This window comes from Bos indicus, chromosome 8 (assembly GCF_029378745.1).
Source record: "Bos indicus isolate NIAB-ARS_2022 breed Sahiwal x Tharparkar chromosome 8, NIAB-ARS_B.indTharparkar_mat_pri_1.0, whole genome shotgun sequence".
NCBI classification, from domain to species: domain Eukaryota; kingdom Metazoa; phylum Chordata; class Mammalia; order Artiodactyla; family Bovidae; genus Bos; species Bos indicus.
The window spans coordinates 45,089,543-45,106,039 of record NC_091767.1 but is presented as its reverse complement, the minus strand read 5'-3'; the positions used below and the strand labels follow the sequence as shown (position 1 = coordinate 45,106,039).

Sequence of the window (16,497 nt, the reverse complement as noted above, 5' to 3'; positions counted from 1 at the left end):
TTTGTTATGTTGGGGGGTTTTTTGGATACTGATAGAATCTCCTTACTAGTAATTGATCTGTTTAGATTTTCTGTTTCTTAATGATTCAGTATTGGTAGGTTGTAAGTTTCTAGGAATTTATCCATTTTTTCTAGGTTGTCTAATTTGTTGGCATACAATTATATATACTAGTGTGTTATGATCCTTTGCATTTCCATGGTATTAGTTGTAATACCTCTTTTATTTCCTATTTTATCTTTTTTTTTTTTTTTTTGACTCTTCTTTTTCTTTTCTTGGAAAAATTGAACTAAAGGTTTGTCTGTTTCATTCGTTGTTTCAAAAAACTACCTTTGGTTTCATTGATCTTTTCTATCGTCTTTCTCGTCTCTATTTCATTCATTTTTGTTCTGATCTTTGTTATTGCCTTCCTATTACTAACTTTGGGCTTAGTTTTTAATTTTCTAGTTCCTTAACATATAAAGTTAGGCTGTTTAAGATCTTTTTTGTTTCGTAATGTAGGCACTTATCACTGTGAATGTCTGGCTTGGAATTGCTTTTGCTGCATGCCATAAGCGTGGATATGTTTTATTTTCATTTTCATTTGTCTTAAGATATTTTTTGATTTCTCTTCATTTCTTCTTTGATCCATTGGTTGTTTAGGAGCATATTGTTTCATCTCCATGTTTTTGAGAATTTTCCAGTTTTCTTTTCATTGATTTCTAATTTCATACCACTGTGGTTGGAAAAGATGCATGACAGTTTTTCAGTCTTAAAATTATTGAATTGTTTTATGGCCTCAGTACAGTTCATTCGCTCAGTTGTGTCTGACTCTTTGCGACCCCATGGACTGCAGAATGCCAGGCCTCCCTGTCCATCACTAACTCCCAGAGTTTACTCAAACTCATGTCCATTGAGTTGGTGATGCCATCCAACCGTCTTATCCTCTGTCGTCCCCTTCTCCTCCTGCCTTCAACCTTTCCCAGCAGCAGGGTCTTTTCAAATGAGTCAGCTCTTTGCATCAGGTGGCCAAAGTATTGGAGTTTCAACTTAAACATCAGTCCTTCCAATGAACATTCAGGACTGATTTCCTTTAGGATGGACTGGTTGGATCTCCTTGCAGTCCAAGGGACTCTCAGGAGTCTTCTCCAACACCACAGTTCAAAAGCATTAATTCTTCGGTGCTCAGCTTTCTTTAAAGTTCAACTCTCACATCCATACATGACTAATGGAAAAAACATAGCCTTGACTAGACGGACGTTTGTTGGCAAAGTAATGTCTCTGCTTTTTAATATGCTGTCAAGGTTGTTCATAGCTTTTCTTCCACGGAGTAAGTGTCCTTTTATTTCATGGCTGCAGTCACCATCTGCAGTGATTTTGGAGCCCCTCAAAATAAAGTCTGTCACTGTTTCCACTGTTTCTCCATCTATTTGCCATGAAGTGATGGGACTGAATGCCATGATCCTAGTTTTCTGAATATTGAGCTTTAAGCCAACTTTTTCACTCTCCTCTTTCACTTTCATCAAGAGGCTCTTTAGTTCTTCTTCACTTTCTGCCATAAGGGTGGTGTCATCTGCGTATCTGAGGTTATTGATATTTCTCCTGGCAATCTTGATTTCAGCTTGTGCTTCCTCCAGCCCAGCGTTTCTCATGATGTACTCTGCATATAAGTTAAATAAGCAGTATGACAATATACAGCCTTGACGTACTCCTTTTCCTATTTGGAACCAGTCTGTTGTTCCATGTCCAGTTCTAACTGTTGCTTCCTGACCTGCATCCAGATTTCTTAAGAGGCAGGTCAGGTGGTCTGGTATACCCATCTCTTTCAGAATTTTCCACAGTTTATTGTGATCCATACAGTCAAAGGCTTTGGCAGAGTCAATAAAGCAGAAATAACTGTTTTTATGGAACTCTCTTGCTTTTTCGATGATCCAGCAGATGTTGGCCATTTGATCTCTGGTTCCTCTGCCTTTTCTAAAGCCAGCTTGAACATCTGGAAGTTCACAGTTCACGTATTGCTGAAGCCTGGCTTGGAGAATTTTAAGCATTACTTTACTAGCGTGTGAGATGAGTGCAATTGTGTGATAGTCTGAGCATTCTTTGGCATTGCCCTTCTTTGTGATTGGAATGGAAACTGACCTTTTCCGGTCCTGTGGCCACTGCTGAGTTTTCCAAATTTGCTGGCATATTGAGTATAGCACTTTCACAGCATCATCTTTCAGGATTTGAAGTAACTCAACTGGAATTCCATGACCTCCACTGCTTTGTTCATAGTGATGCTTCCTAAGGCCCATTTGACTTCACATTCCAGGTTATCTGGCTCTAGGTGAGTGATCACACCATTGTGATTATCTGTGTTGTAAAGATCTTTTTTGTACAGTTCTTCTGTGTATTCTTGCCACTTCTTAATATCTTCTGCTTCTGTTAGGTCCATACCATTTCTGTCCTTTATTGAGCCCATCTTTGCATGAAATGTTCCCTTGGTATCTCTAATTTTCTTGAAGAGATCTCTGTTACTGCTAAGTTGCTTCAGTCGTGTCCGACTCTGTGCAACCCCATAGACGGCAGCCCACCAGGCTCCCCCGTCCCTGGGATTCTCCAGGCAAGAACACTGGAGTGGGTTGCCATTTCCTTCTCCAGTGCATGAAAGTGAAAAGTGAAAGTGAAGTCGCTCAGTCGTGTCCGACTCTTAGCGACCCCATGGACTGCAGCCCACCAGGCTTCTCCGTCCACGGGACTTTCCAGGCAAGAGTACTGGAGTGGGGTGCCATTGCCTTCTCCGGAAGAGATCTCTAGTTTTTCCCATTCTATTGTTTTCTGCAATTTCTTTGCATTGATCGCTGAGAAAGGCTTTCTTATCTCTCCTTGCTATTCTTTGGAACTCTGCATTCAAATGAGTGTATCTTTCCTTTTCTCCTTTGCTTTTCACTTCTCTTCTTTTCAAAGCTATTTGTAAGGCCTCCTCAGACAGCCATTTTGCTTTTTTGCATTTCTTTTTCTTGGGGATGGTATTGATCCCTGTCTCCTGTACAATGTCTCGAACCTCCATCCATAGTTCTTCAGGCAATCTATCAGATCTAGTCCCTTAAATCTATTTCTCACTTCCATTGTATTGGAGAAGGCAATGGCACCCCACTCCAGTACTCTTGCCTGGAAAATCCCGTGGATGGAGGATCCTGGAAGGCTGCAGTCCAGGGGGTCCCTGAGGGTCGGACATGATTAAACGACTTCCCTTTCACTTTTCACTTTGATGCATTGGAGAAAGAGATGGCAACCTACTCCAGTGTTCTTGCCTGGAGAATCCTAGGGATGGGGGAGCCTGGTGGGCTGCCATCTATGGGGTTGCACAGAGTCGGACACAACTGAAGTGACTTAGCAGTATAGTCATAAGGGATTTGATTTAGGTCATACCTGAATGGTCTAGTGGTTTTCCCTACTTTCTTCAATTTCAGTCTGAATTTGGCAATAAGGAGTTCATGATCTGAGCCACAGTCAGCTCCCAGTCTTGTTTTACTGACTGTATAGAGCTTCTCCATTTTTGGCTGCAAAGAATACAATCAGTCTGATTTCGGTGTCAACCATCTGGTGATGTCCATGTGTAGAGTCTTCTCTTGTGTTGTTGCAAGAGGGTGTTTGCTATGACCAGTGCATTCTCTTGGCAGAACTCTATTAGTCTTTGCCCTGCTTCATTCCATATTCCAAGGCCAAATTTGCCTGTTACTCCAGGTGTTTCTTGACTTCCTACTTTTGCATTCCAGCCCCCTATAATGAAAAGGACATCTCTTTTGGGTGTTAATTCTAGAAGGTCTTGTAGGTCTTCATAGTACTGTTTAACTTCAGTCTCTTCAGCGTTTTGGGGCATAGACTTGGGTTACCATGATATTGAATGGTTTGCCTTGGAAACGAACAGAGATCATTCTGTTGTTTTTGAGGTTGCATCCAAGTACTGCATTTCGGACTCTTTTGTTGACCATGATGGCTACTCCATTTCATCTAAGGGATTCCTGCCCACAGTAGTAGATATAATGGTCATCTGAGTTAAATTCACCCATTCCAGTCCATTTTAGTTCACTGATTCCTAGAATGTCAATGTTCACTCTTGCCATCTTCTGTTTGACCACTTCCAATTTGCCTTGATTCATGGACCTAACATTCCAGGTTCCTATGCAATATTGCTCTTTACAGTATTTAACCTTGCTTCTATCACCAGTGCTATCAATACTATTAACTAAATTCCAGATTTTATTCATATTTTTACTATTAACTAAATTCCACATTTTAACCAGTTTTTTTTCTGTTAATAACCTTCCCTTGCTCCCTGTTCCAGGCCTAGATCCAGGATACCTAGAATTAATTTTCTGGTCTTTTTAAATAAGTCTTTGGGTATTTTCACCTTCTTGGAGAAGTTGTGTCTGGAGCCATCTCACCCGCTCCCATCTGGAATGATATATTTATAGATCTCCTCCATTGTTGCCATGTTGGGATTTCCCTTTACATTTATCCTGGGGATTCCTTTCACCTCGCTTTGAGTTTGACCTCTTTTTTTTTGGATCCAGTGATTTCTCTAGTTCATGCCTTTCTTTTTCTTTATTTACTATCTCATTTTGGTTGAACATATCTTTTGGAAGTCTTTAGATAAAGGGAAGATGGAAAAGATTTTTGCATAGATAACTTATTCTACTTTCACTTTTAATTGGTTTTCCAGGGAGTGATGATTAATTTTATGTATCAACTGGGCTAGTGGTAGAACACCTATTTATTTAACCAAAGATTAATATTTGAAACACTGAAAATATCTTGTGGCTATAATTAAGATCTTTATTATTTTTTAATCTGTCTCTCTTTTTTTTTTAGCCACCCCAAGAGGCATGTGGGATCTTAGTTCCCCAACCAGGGATCAAACCCACACCCACTGCATTGGAAGCATGGACTCTTAACCACTAGACTGACAGGGAAGTCCCATAGTTAAGATCTTTAATCAGCTGATTTTAAAGGAGATTACCCTTTCAAGGTAAAGGGTAGCTAGATAAGGATTTCAATATGTATTTTAGTTTTGAAGTGACTAAATCAAGTTAAGGCCTTATAGCAAAAACTGAAGTTTCCTGGAAAAGAAGAGATTTTGTCTCAGGATTGCTCCATCAACCCTTGCTGTGTTTCCAGCCTGGAAATCTGCCCTATGAATTTCAGAATTGCCTTTCCCCACAGTTGTGTGAGCCAGTTTCTGAAAATAGCCTGTCATCTATGTCTACGTCCCCCCCATCCTATCTCTCTAGAGAACACTGGCCAGTATACAGGCCATATAGAATTATAAGTGAAAGTTGCTCAGTCCTGTCTGACTCTTTGTGACCCCATGGACTATACAGTCCATAGAATTCTCCAGGCCAGAATACTGGAGTGGCTTGCCTTTTCCTTCTCCAGGGGATCTTCCCAACCCAGGTTGGGAAGACCTGGGATCGAACCCAGGTCTCCCACGTTGTAGGTGGATTCTTTACCAGCTGAACCACAGGGAAGCCCATATAGAATTATAGGTTGGCAATTAATTTCTCTCAGAATTTTAAAGGCATAGTTCCATTAGTTTCTAGCTATCAGAATGCTATTGAGAAATTTTATACAATTTTGAGACTTGAGCTTTTATATAAAATTAATTTTACTGTCTGAAATTATAGAATCTAGTCATCATCCTTGGTGGTCTGAAGTTGCATGGTCAGGTTCATTTTCATCCATTGTGCTGGGCACTCAGAGTCCCTTTCAGTCTGGAAACAAACTCGTATCCTTTAGCTCTAGAAATTTTTCTTGACTTATTTGTTTGAGGGTTTTCTGACATCCATTGTCTCTATTTTCTCTTTCCGGAAGTCCTGTTGTTTTGATATCGGATCTAATGGTCTTCAAGTTTTCTTATTCCATTTTACCTATTTTTAATCTTTTGGGGATATTTCTTCAACCTTATCTCCTAATAACTCTCTCTCTCTTAGTTTCTAATTTATACAATTATGCTTTTAATTTCCAAGAGCTCTTTTATGTTCCCAGAATATTCATTCTTTTTCCATATATTTATTTACTCACTTAAAAACTAAAATATATATTGAAATCTTTATCTATATGCCCCAAACAATGAGTATTATAAATTACCATTTTCTTTGTTATAAATCTAAAAACTGAAAGTTAAATTTGCATGGTTTCTAGAATATTTGGTCTATAAAATTTAGTAATGCATAGATATTTGTTTTGATGCTGTTATGCATCATAAGCTGTTTGTAATTTTTGGAGAATAATTCTTTATATGTCACTTGCAAACATTTTCTCCCAATCTGTGGGTTGTGTTTTCATTTTGTTTATTATTTCCTTTGGTATGCAAAAACTGTTGAGTTTAAGTAGGTCCCATTTATTTTTGTTTTTATTTCCATTATTCTGGGAGATGGATCAAAAAAGAAGTTGCCATGATTTATGTCAGAGTGTTCTGTCTATGCTTTCCTCTAGGAGATTTATAGTGTCTGGTCTCACGTTATGTCTTTATTCCATTCTAAGATTATTTTTGTTTATGAAGTTAAAGAATGATCTTTTTTTTTTTTTTTTTTTTTTAAACATGTGGCTGTCCAGTTTTCGTGATAGGCAGACTACCTAAACAGACATTTTTCCAAAGAAGACATACAGATGGCTAACCGGTACATGAAAAGATGTTCAACATCCCTAATTATTAGGGAAATGCAAATCAAAACTACAATGAGATATCACCTCACACCAGCCAGAGTGGCTATCATCAAAAAATCCACAAATAATAAATGCTGGAGAGAGTGTGGAGAGAAGGGAACCCTCGTACACTGTTGGTGGGAATGTAGATTGGTACAGCTGCTATGGAAAACGGTATGGAGGTTCCTTAAATAACTGAAAACAGAACTACCACATGACCCTGCAATCCCACTCCTGGGTGTATATCTGGAGAGAAACATGATCCATAAGGATACATGCACCCCAGTAGTCATTGCAGCACTGTTTACAATATCCATGACGTGGAAGCAACCTAAATGTCCATGGACAGAGGAGTGGATAGAGAATATGTGGTGTATATATAAATAAACAATGGAATATTATTCAGCCATTAAAAGAATGAAATAATGCCATTTGCTGTAACATGGATGGCCTAGAGAGTGTCATACTGAGTGAAATAAGTCAGAGAAAGAGAAATTTTGGATGATAGTCCTTATATGTGGAATCTAAAAAGAAATGATACAAATGAACTTACAAAACAGAAGGAGACTCACAGACCTATAAAATGAACTTAGAGTTGCTGGGGGAAAGAGACGGGGAATTTGGGATCAACATTTATACACTGCTGTATTTAAAATGGATAACCAACAAAGACCTATTGTATAGCACATGGAACTCTGCTCAGTGTTGTGTGGCAGCTTGGATGGGAGGAGGGTTTTGGGGAGAATGGATACATGTATATGTATGGCTGAATTCCTTCACTATTCATCTGAAATTATCACAATATTGTTAATTGGCTATACCCCAATACAAAATAAAAAGTTTAAAAGAAAAAAAAATTTAGCAATGCAAATGCATGGCACAGAAGTTTGAATGTTACCATTTGTTTCACATATTAGAAACTTAAAAGAAAATTCTGTAAGTATTGATATCCTTAGTTAGTATTTAATAACAGTTTAAATAAATGTTTATATGATGCTCACATTATGGAAATGCCTTGTTTTATTTGAAATATAACGCATGTCCTTGAATGTGTTTCCAATGCATAGATGCTATTTTTACTGATTATTTTTGCATTTAATTTCATCTCTTTATGCAAACGTTTGGGTATGCTATCTCATTTTTCTTAACTGTTACACTAATCCTAGTTAACCCTAAAATATAACACAGGTCTATTTCCCTGGTTATACTAACATGCCAAGATGTTTCAGTTCAGTATGTAACCTTGTAATTTTAACATCTACTGTTTTCATACTTTCTTATTCTCATTTAACACATGCAGCTCTTAAGTTCTTATACAAAATCCAACTATCTTTTTTTTGTTTCCTACTTTTTCCCTGCATAAATCTCTTCCTTTGTCACTGCATTTTTCGTCTGTATAGAGCCTTCATATATGAGGTTGTATAACACATACAGGTTATATACATATGTAGGTGGTTATATAGCATAAGGGGTTAGAAGTGTGGGCTCTTTAAGTTGGCTAGCCTCCCTACATTTATTTATTTAACTTAAAAATTTTATTGAAATATAGTGATTTACAATGTTGTGTTAGTTTCAGGTACATAGCAAAGTGAGTCAGCCATACATATACACATATTCAAAAGGGCTTCCCTAGTAGCTCAGATGGCAAAGCATTCACCTGCAATGCAGGAGACCAGGTTCGCTCCTTGGGTCAGGAAGATCCCTTGGAGAGGGAAATGGCTACCCACTCCAGTATTCTTGTCTGGAGAATTCCGTGGCCAGAGGAGCCTGGCAGGTTACAGTCCATGGGGTTGCAAAGAGTTGGACACAACTGAGCGACTAACGCACATATTCACTTTAATTTTTTTTGAAGTTTTTATTTTGTATTGGAGCATAGCTGATTAACAATATTATGATAATTTCAGGTGAACAGTGAAGGGACTCAGCTATACATATACATGTATCCATTCTCCCCCCAACCCTCCTCCCATCCAGGCTGCCACATAACATTGAGCAGAGTTCCATGTGCTATACAGTAGGTCCTTGTTGGTTATCCATTTTAAATACAGAAGTGTGTACACGTTGACCCCAAACTCCCTAACCATCTCTTCCCCAGGGCAACCATGAGTTTGTATTCTAAGTCTGTGAGTCTCTTTCTGTTTTGTAAGTAAGTTCATTTGTATCATTTCTTTCTAGAGTCCACATATAAGGGATGTCAAACGATTTTTCTCCTTCTCTGTCTGACTTACTTCACTCAATAAGACACTCTCTCGGTCTAGGTTTTAGAGAAATTTGGAGGCTTTATACATTTTATTATTCATATATAATATAGGTTATTAGATTATGTTTGCTCAAGACTACCATGCCTATTTACTAAGTCTAACATGATACAAAGGGTATCCACTCTGTTTTTGGATTCTTTCCCATAGAGGCCATTACAGAGTATTGCGTAGAGTTCCCTGTGCTGTACAGTAAGTCCTTATTAGTTATCTGTTTTATATATAGTAGTATGTATATGTCAATTCCAATTGCCCAATTTATACTCCCTCCCTTACTCCCTGGTAACCATAAGTTTGTTTTCTACATCTGTGACTCTGTTTTGTAAATAAGTTCATATTTGTACCCTTTTTCTCAGATTCCACATATAAGCATTATCTTACAGTATTTGTCTTTCTCTGCCTTCACTCAGTATGACAATCTCTAGGTCCACTCATGCAAATAGCATTATTTGGTTCTTTTTTATGGTTGGGTAATATTCCATTGTATATACATGTACCACATCTTCTTTATCCACTCCTCTGTTGATGGACGTTTTGGTTGCTTCCATGTCCTGGCTATTGTAAATAGTGCTGCAGTGAACACTGGGGTGCATGTAGTTTAGAGTTGCATTTCTTTAATAATTAGTGATGTTGATCATCTTTTCATATGCTTTTTGGCCATCTGTAAGAATGTTCATTTTCGTCACAGCATTCTGGTTGTGTTTCATGGGTGCCATATAATTTATTATCTTTGAAGATGTGTGGGAAATTAAAATTTTTTTATTGTGGTAAAAGTCTCATAATATGAAAACATACTATTTTAACTGTATTTAACTATACAGTTAAGTAGCACTATGTATGTTCACATTGTTATGCAACTCTCACCATCATCCATTTCCTGAATTTTTCACCTTCCTAAACTGAACCTCTGTTCCCATTAAACACTTAAGTTCCCATCGCCCTTCCCCACCACTCGGCCCCTGGCATCTACCAGTGTACCTTATGACTTTCTGAATTTGACTATTCTAGGCACCTCATATAAGTGGGATCAAACAGTATATTTCTGCACCTAATGTATATTGGAATGGATTTTTAAGGTTAACTTAATATAGCCTACAAACAGATTGTATATTCTATTTTTTTCTTCCCTGTGCTATACGGTAGGCCCTCACCAGCCATCTACTTCATACACAGTAGTGTAAAAACATCAATCCCAATTTTCCAACCCATCCTACCCACCCTTTGGTGTCCATATGTTTATTCTCTATGTCTCTGTCTATAATTCTGCTTTGCAAACAGGTTCCTCTGTACAATTTTTCTAGATTCCACATATATGCATTAATATATGATATTTGTTTTTCTGACTTACTTCACTCTGTATAACAGTCTCTAGGTCCATCCATGCCTCTGCAAATGTTACTGTTTTGTACCTTTTGCTTCCCTGGTGGCTCAGAATCTGCCTGCAATGCAAGAAACCCAGGTTTGATCCCTGGATTGGGAAGATCCCCTGGAGAAGGAAATGGCAACCCACTCCAGTATTCTTGCCTGGAAAAGTCCCTAGAGGAGCCTGGTGGGCTACAGTCCACGGGGTCGCAAAGAGTCAGACACAACTGAGCGACTAATACTGTACTATGGCTAAGTAATACTTAATTGTATATATGTGCCACATTTTCATCCATTCATCTGACAGTGGACATTTAGGGTGCTTCCATGTCTTGGCTATTGTCAACAGGGCTGCAGTGAACATTGGAGTGCATGTATCCTTTCAAATTATGGTTTTGTCTGATACATGTTTAGGAGTGGGATTGCTGGGTCATAGGGTAGCTCTATTTTTAGCTTTTTAAGGAACCTCCATACTGTTTTCCGTAGTGGCTGTGCCAATTTACATTACCACCCACAGTGTAGAGGGGTTCCCTTTTCTCCACACCCTCTGCAGCATTTATTGTTTATAGATTTTGTGATGATGGCCATTCCAACCAATATAAGGTGATACCTCATTGTAGTTTTGATTTGCATTTTCTAATAATTATCTATGTTTACCAACTTTTCTTGCATCTCTTGGCCATCTGTATGTCTTTTTAAATTTTTTTTTATTTTACATTGGAATATAGCTGATTAACAGTGTTGTGATAGTTTCAGTTGGACAGCAAAGGGACTGAACCATACATATATATGTATCCATCTCTCCTAAGCACCCCTCTGATTTAGGCTGCCATATAACAGTGAGCAGAGTTCCCTGTGTTATAGAGTAGGACCTTGTTGGTTATCCATTTTAAATATAGTAGTGTGTACACATTGATCCCAAACTTCCTAGCTATCTTTCACCCCATTCTACCCACCTTGGCAACCATAATTTTATTCTCTATGAGTCTCTTTCTGTTTTGTAAGTCAGTTCATTTGTATCGTTTCTTTTTAGATTCCACATATGAGGAATGTCATATAAGATCTCTCCTTTTCTCTCTGACTTACTTCACCCACTATGGTCCTCTCTAGATCCATACATGTTGCTGCAGATGGCACTATTTCATTCTTTTTAACGGCTGAGCAATATTCCATTATATATATGTATCATATCTTCTTTATCCATTCCTCTGTTGATGGACATTTAGGTGCTTCCGTGTCTTGGCTATTATAAACAGTGCTGCAGTGAGTGAACGTCAGAGTGCAGGTATCCTTTATTCTCTGGGTATATGCCCAGGAGTGGGATTGCTGGGTCATATGATAGTTCTATTTGTAATTTTTTAAGGACCCTCCATACCGTTCTCCATAGTAGCTGTACCAATTTATATTCCCACCAACAATGTACGAGGGTTCCCATCTCTCCACATACTCTCTAGCATTTATTGTTTGTGGATTTTTAATAATAATCATTTTGACTGGTATGAAGTGATATCTCATTGTAGTTTTGATTTTTATGTCTCTAATAATTAGCTTTACTGAGCAGCTTTTCATGTGCCTCTTGGGCATTTGTATGTTTTCTTTGGAGAAATGTCTATTTAGGTCTTTTGCTTATTTTTTAATTGGGTTGTCTTTTTGATAATGAGTTGCATGAGCTGTCTGTATTTTGGAGGTTACTCCCTTGTTGCTTCATTTGTAAACATTTTCACCCATTCTGAAATTGTCTTTGTTTTGTTTATGGTTTCCTTTGCTCTTCAAAAGCTTTTAAATTTAACTAGGTCCCATTTGTTTTTTTGTTTTTATTTTCATTAGGAGGTGGGTGAAAAATGATCTTGCTGCAATTTATTTGAATGAGTGTTCTGCCTTTGTTTTCCTCTAAGAGTTTTATAGTATCAGGCCTTACATTTAGGTCTTTAATCCATTTTGATTTTATTTTTGTGTACAGTGTTAGAGTGTTCTAATTTTATTCTTTTATATGTGACTATCCAGTTTCCCAGCACCACTTATTAAGAGATTATCTTTTCTCCATTGTATATTCTTGTTTCCTTTGTCATAGATTAGGTGGCCTTAGAAGCATGAGTTTGTCTCTGGGCTTTCTATCTTGTTCCATTGATTTTTCTGTTTTTGTGCCAGTACCATATTGTCTTACTGTAGTTTTGTAATATAGTCTGAAATCAGGGAGCCTGACTCCTCCTGATTCATTTTTCTTTCTCAAGATTGCTTTAGCTATTCAGAGTCTTTTCTGTCTTCATACAAATTAAATTTTTTTTGTTCTAATTCTGTGAAAAATGCCATTGGTAATTTGATAGAGATTGAGGGTGCATTTATATGTAAAAATTCACTGAACTATGCAATTAGTAGCTGTATACTTTATTATATTTAAGTTATACTTCCAACATTGAAAAAAGGTACAAAGTGTTGAGATTTTCTGAGACAAGTGAGATGCCCACAGGCTGACCAAGGGTGATGATGGTGGGGGAGGGAGCTGGGGATCATAGACAGCTTTATGGCACTGAAGTAGTATTTGAGTTAAGCCTCAAAATAGTGCTTCCTAACAGTTCTTGGATCTGTCACTGTAAATTTGATGGAAATTATAGCCTTTATCTTCATGGAAAAAGCCCCCATATACACAAAGGCATACTCGACTTGTGCATATTATTTCATGGTCCTAATAATATACATCTATGACCCTTATACAATCAATGGGTTGTGCGCTCAAGGACCCATGCTTAGATAAATGGGTAGATTTACAAATAGGAGGGGATAAGAGTGGGATTCCAGTTAAGAAAAACCCTGTAGGAAGAATGGGCATCTGCTAGCACACGTGGATACTAGAGACAGCAAGGCAAGAGACAGCAAGAATCCTCCACAGTCCATTTCAGTAGAATTTCCCATTGACAACTCGACCCAGGACTGAGTCCCAGCACCAGCTCTGCAAGTGAAATTACTACTTATACCATGGCTCCAAGATGTAGTTACAAAAGCTAATACCATGCTTGCTTATGAGAATCAGTTTGCCACTCCAGTACTCTTGCCTGGAAAATCCCATGGGCAGAGGAGCCTGGTAGGCTGCATGCAGTCCATGGGGTGGAGAAGAGTCAGACACGACTGAGCAACTTCCCTTTCACTTTTCACTTTCATGCATTGGAGAAGGAAATGGCAACCCACTCCAGTGTTCTTGCCTGGAGAATCCCAGGGACGGGGGAGTCTGGTGGGCTGCCGTCTGTGGGGTCGCACAGAGTTGGACATGACTGAAGTGACTTAGCAGTAGCAGCATTAATACTTTACATTGAGTATTTACCAGGAATGTCTTTTTGCTTTCTAATGATTTTTTCCATAGTGTATGAGTACACAGCCTCTTAAGCTTCTGCTGCTTGGGACACTCAAGAGACGTTTTGGATGTTTTTTGTTTTTTTTTTTAATCATTGTTGTTCTTCTGTCAGTATTGTGTCTGACTTTTTGTGACCCTATGAACTGCAGCACACCAGGCTTTCTGTCCTTCACTATCTCCTGGATTTTGCTCAAACTCATGTCCATTGAGTTAGTGATGCCATCGAACCATCTCATCCTCTGTCGCCCCCTTCTCCTGCCCTCAATCTTTCCCAGCATCAGGTTCTTTTTCAGTGAGTTGGCTCTTTGCATCAGGTAGCCTAAGTATGGAGCTTCAGCTTCAGCATCAGTCCTTCCAGTGAATATTTAAAAAAAATAATTTTCTTTATATTTGGCTGTGCTGGGTCTTTGTTGCTGCAGGGCTACTCTCTCGTTATGGTGCACAGGCTTCTCACTGCCATGGCTTCTCTTGTTATGGAGCACGGGTTCTAGAGCACGGGCTCAATAGATGCAGTGCGTGGGCTTAGTTGCTCCATGGCATGTGGGATCTTCCCGGACCAGGGTTTGAACCCGTGTCTCTTGCAGGTGGATTCTTTACCACTGAGTCACCAGGGAAGCCCCTACAGATGTATTAACTGCTTAAAATATTCATTGTCCCCCTCTGCTGTGTCTATTCCTATATGAAAAGTATATTTCCCAATTCTTTGACATCAGACTTGTCAGTGTCTTTTGCTTTGACCAGTGGGATGTGAGCAGAAGTTCTATAAACCATATTTAAGCACTAGCTTTCTGAGCTCCATGGTTCCATGATCACTTTCTTCTGCCATAAAAGTGGCATGTCCTAGAGGATACTCTGGATCCCCAATCCAGAGATTTGGGGATTGTTACCACAATATAACACAGTGAAAGCTGACTAACACCAGGACATTTGGGAAAAAATCTTGAGCAAATGGAGCAGGATCTGTTATTGAGTCTTTTCTCAGGGCCTGGAGAATTTTCTCTCAATTTTCATCTATCATGAGAGTCAGTTTATTTAGCAGTCTAGAATATGTAAAAATGAGGAATGTCAAAGTTACTTCTTTTTTATTAACGAAAGGAAAAAATATAAAGACCATAAACCACAATTGAGAACAAAATATTTTATTTCTCTCAATAAAACTATAGTTTACAATAGTATTTACTAAATAAATTATATAATTTCTCTTTTACAAGCAATAAACTAAATCACAAATATTTCAAAGACAATGTATGTACACGACATAAGGCCTTTTATAAATAGCTTTGCTTATCTCATTTCACTAGTAAACAGTGAAAAAATCTTTATAGAAGCTAATTTTCTATAAAGTATATGCAGACCTATTACACTGATCTTTATATGAAACCAATTTAAACTTTTAATGACATGGGCTATGATTATAACTTTGCAAAAAAGAATAGAATTTAGACTTTATTTACCATTTTGCATGGATGGATCTTTAAAAAATATATGCGCAGATTACATATGTTGCTTATGGATAATCACTGGATGCATGCAAAATGAAATAATGCAAGTGTCAATAGGAAAATAGCACTTCCAAGTCCAAAAAGGTGATTGGCAATGGTATAGAAAGCAGCTTAAACAGAGTTCATGCAGTTCTTCACAGTTCAGCAAGCAACAGCAAATGCCAGAAGAGTGTGGTATTTTTCACATCTGCTCATCAGCCTTTCCGCCAAGGCTCCCCTGACATCTTGCAGACTCCAAGTCCAGTTGATTATGATTCTGTGCGTAGTGGGGTTCAGCCGTTTCCTTTGGGTAATTCTGGAGTGGAGAAACTTCTTTACCACGACTGTGTTCATGTCTCCTCCATCTGCCAAGGTGGTCACCATTTTCACTTACTGGGTGGGGAAAAGGGGAAGGAGATGTAAGGCTAAGTTTTGGCATTGATTTATAATGGTGCCTGATGAGTAGGAACACAAGTTCATTCATTCTCTCAATGACTGGTACCTGAGAAACATGCAGGTAGAAGTGGGAGGGCAATAGGCCTGGGATGGATTCTTTTTTTTTAAGATATTTTAATTAATTAATTTGTCTGCACTTGGTTTCAGTTGAGGCACGTGGGATCTTTCAGCTGCGGCATGTGCTATCTATCTAGTTCCCTGACTAGGGATCGAACCTGGTCCCCTGCACTGGGAGGGTGGTGTTTTAGCCCCTGGACCACCAGGGAAGTCCCTGCGATTGATTCTTTTGCAATGATAAGCATCTAACTTCTGCAATATCTAAATTCCACCAAGATTTATCAAGTTCTACCACATCACAGCTCAGGGCTAGGGACTTGGAAGGAAATAACGCTGACTAAGCCCTCCAAGGGCACAGTGCTTTGGGGTTGTGCTGTGGTATATCGGTCCTGAAGTATATCAGAGCAACCTGAACATGGTCTGGAACTCATGGACCCTGTGCTCATTTTCACACACTGTCCCTGTGGTTGGGGAATAAAAAATACGTCCAGCAAATATCAGACCTAAAACGGTAGCTGCTTAAGATCAGAGGCAGCTAATTCAGCCTCTGACAGTTGTACTAGGCTATATTTATGAGAAGTGGTACCATGTTCAGGAAGATGTAACTGTATATATCTATTGATCCTCTAATTATTACAGGACAGTATCCAAGTTACCATCTTTGTACTTCATTTGTTCTATCTGTAAAATGAGAGTAATAAATCCTGCTTTATAAGTGATAAACTTTTTTTTATAGGAAAATAGTGTCTGGGTACAAATATACATACAGGGTACACACAATTATATACATATCATTTAGTGCCTGGCATATGTTAGTGTCCCCAACATAATGGTTAAGAAGGTTGTAGCTGGGACCACAGACATTGTGTGGCCC

General features: G+C 38.5%; 1 protein-coding gene and 1 long non-coding RNA gene across 10 annotated transcripts in view; one reads left to right on the top strand and one right to left on the bottom strand.

The window, feature by feature from the left end:
- Nucleotides 1-16,497, top strand: part of LOC109562937 (uncharacterized) — a 152,409-nt gene that overhangs the window by 108,034 nt on the left and 27,878 nt on the right. The window lies entirely within an intron of this gene.
- The window catches only part of PIP5K1B (phosphatidylinositol-4-phosphate 5-kinase type 1 beta), a 350,214-nt gene continuing 348,469 nt past the window's right edge, over nt 14,753-16,497 (bottom strand). For both annotated transcript variants that reach the window (XM_070794241.1, XM_070794240.1), the window contains one exon: nt 14,753-15,503. In XM_070794241.1, the coding sequence (XP_070650342.1) occupies nt 15,501-15,503 (3 nt within the window). In that variant the 3' untranslated portion in view covers nt 14,753-15,500. The remainder of the gene's footprint in view (nt 15,504-16,497) is intronic.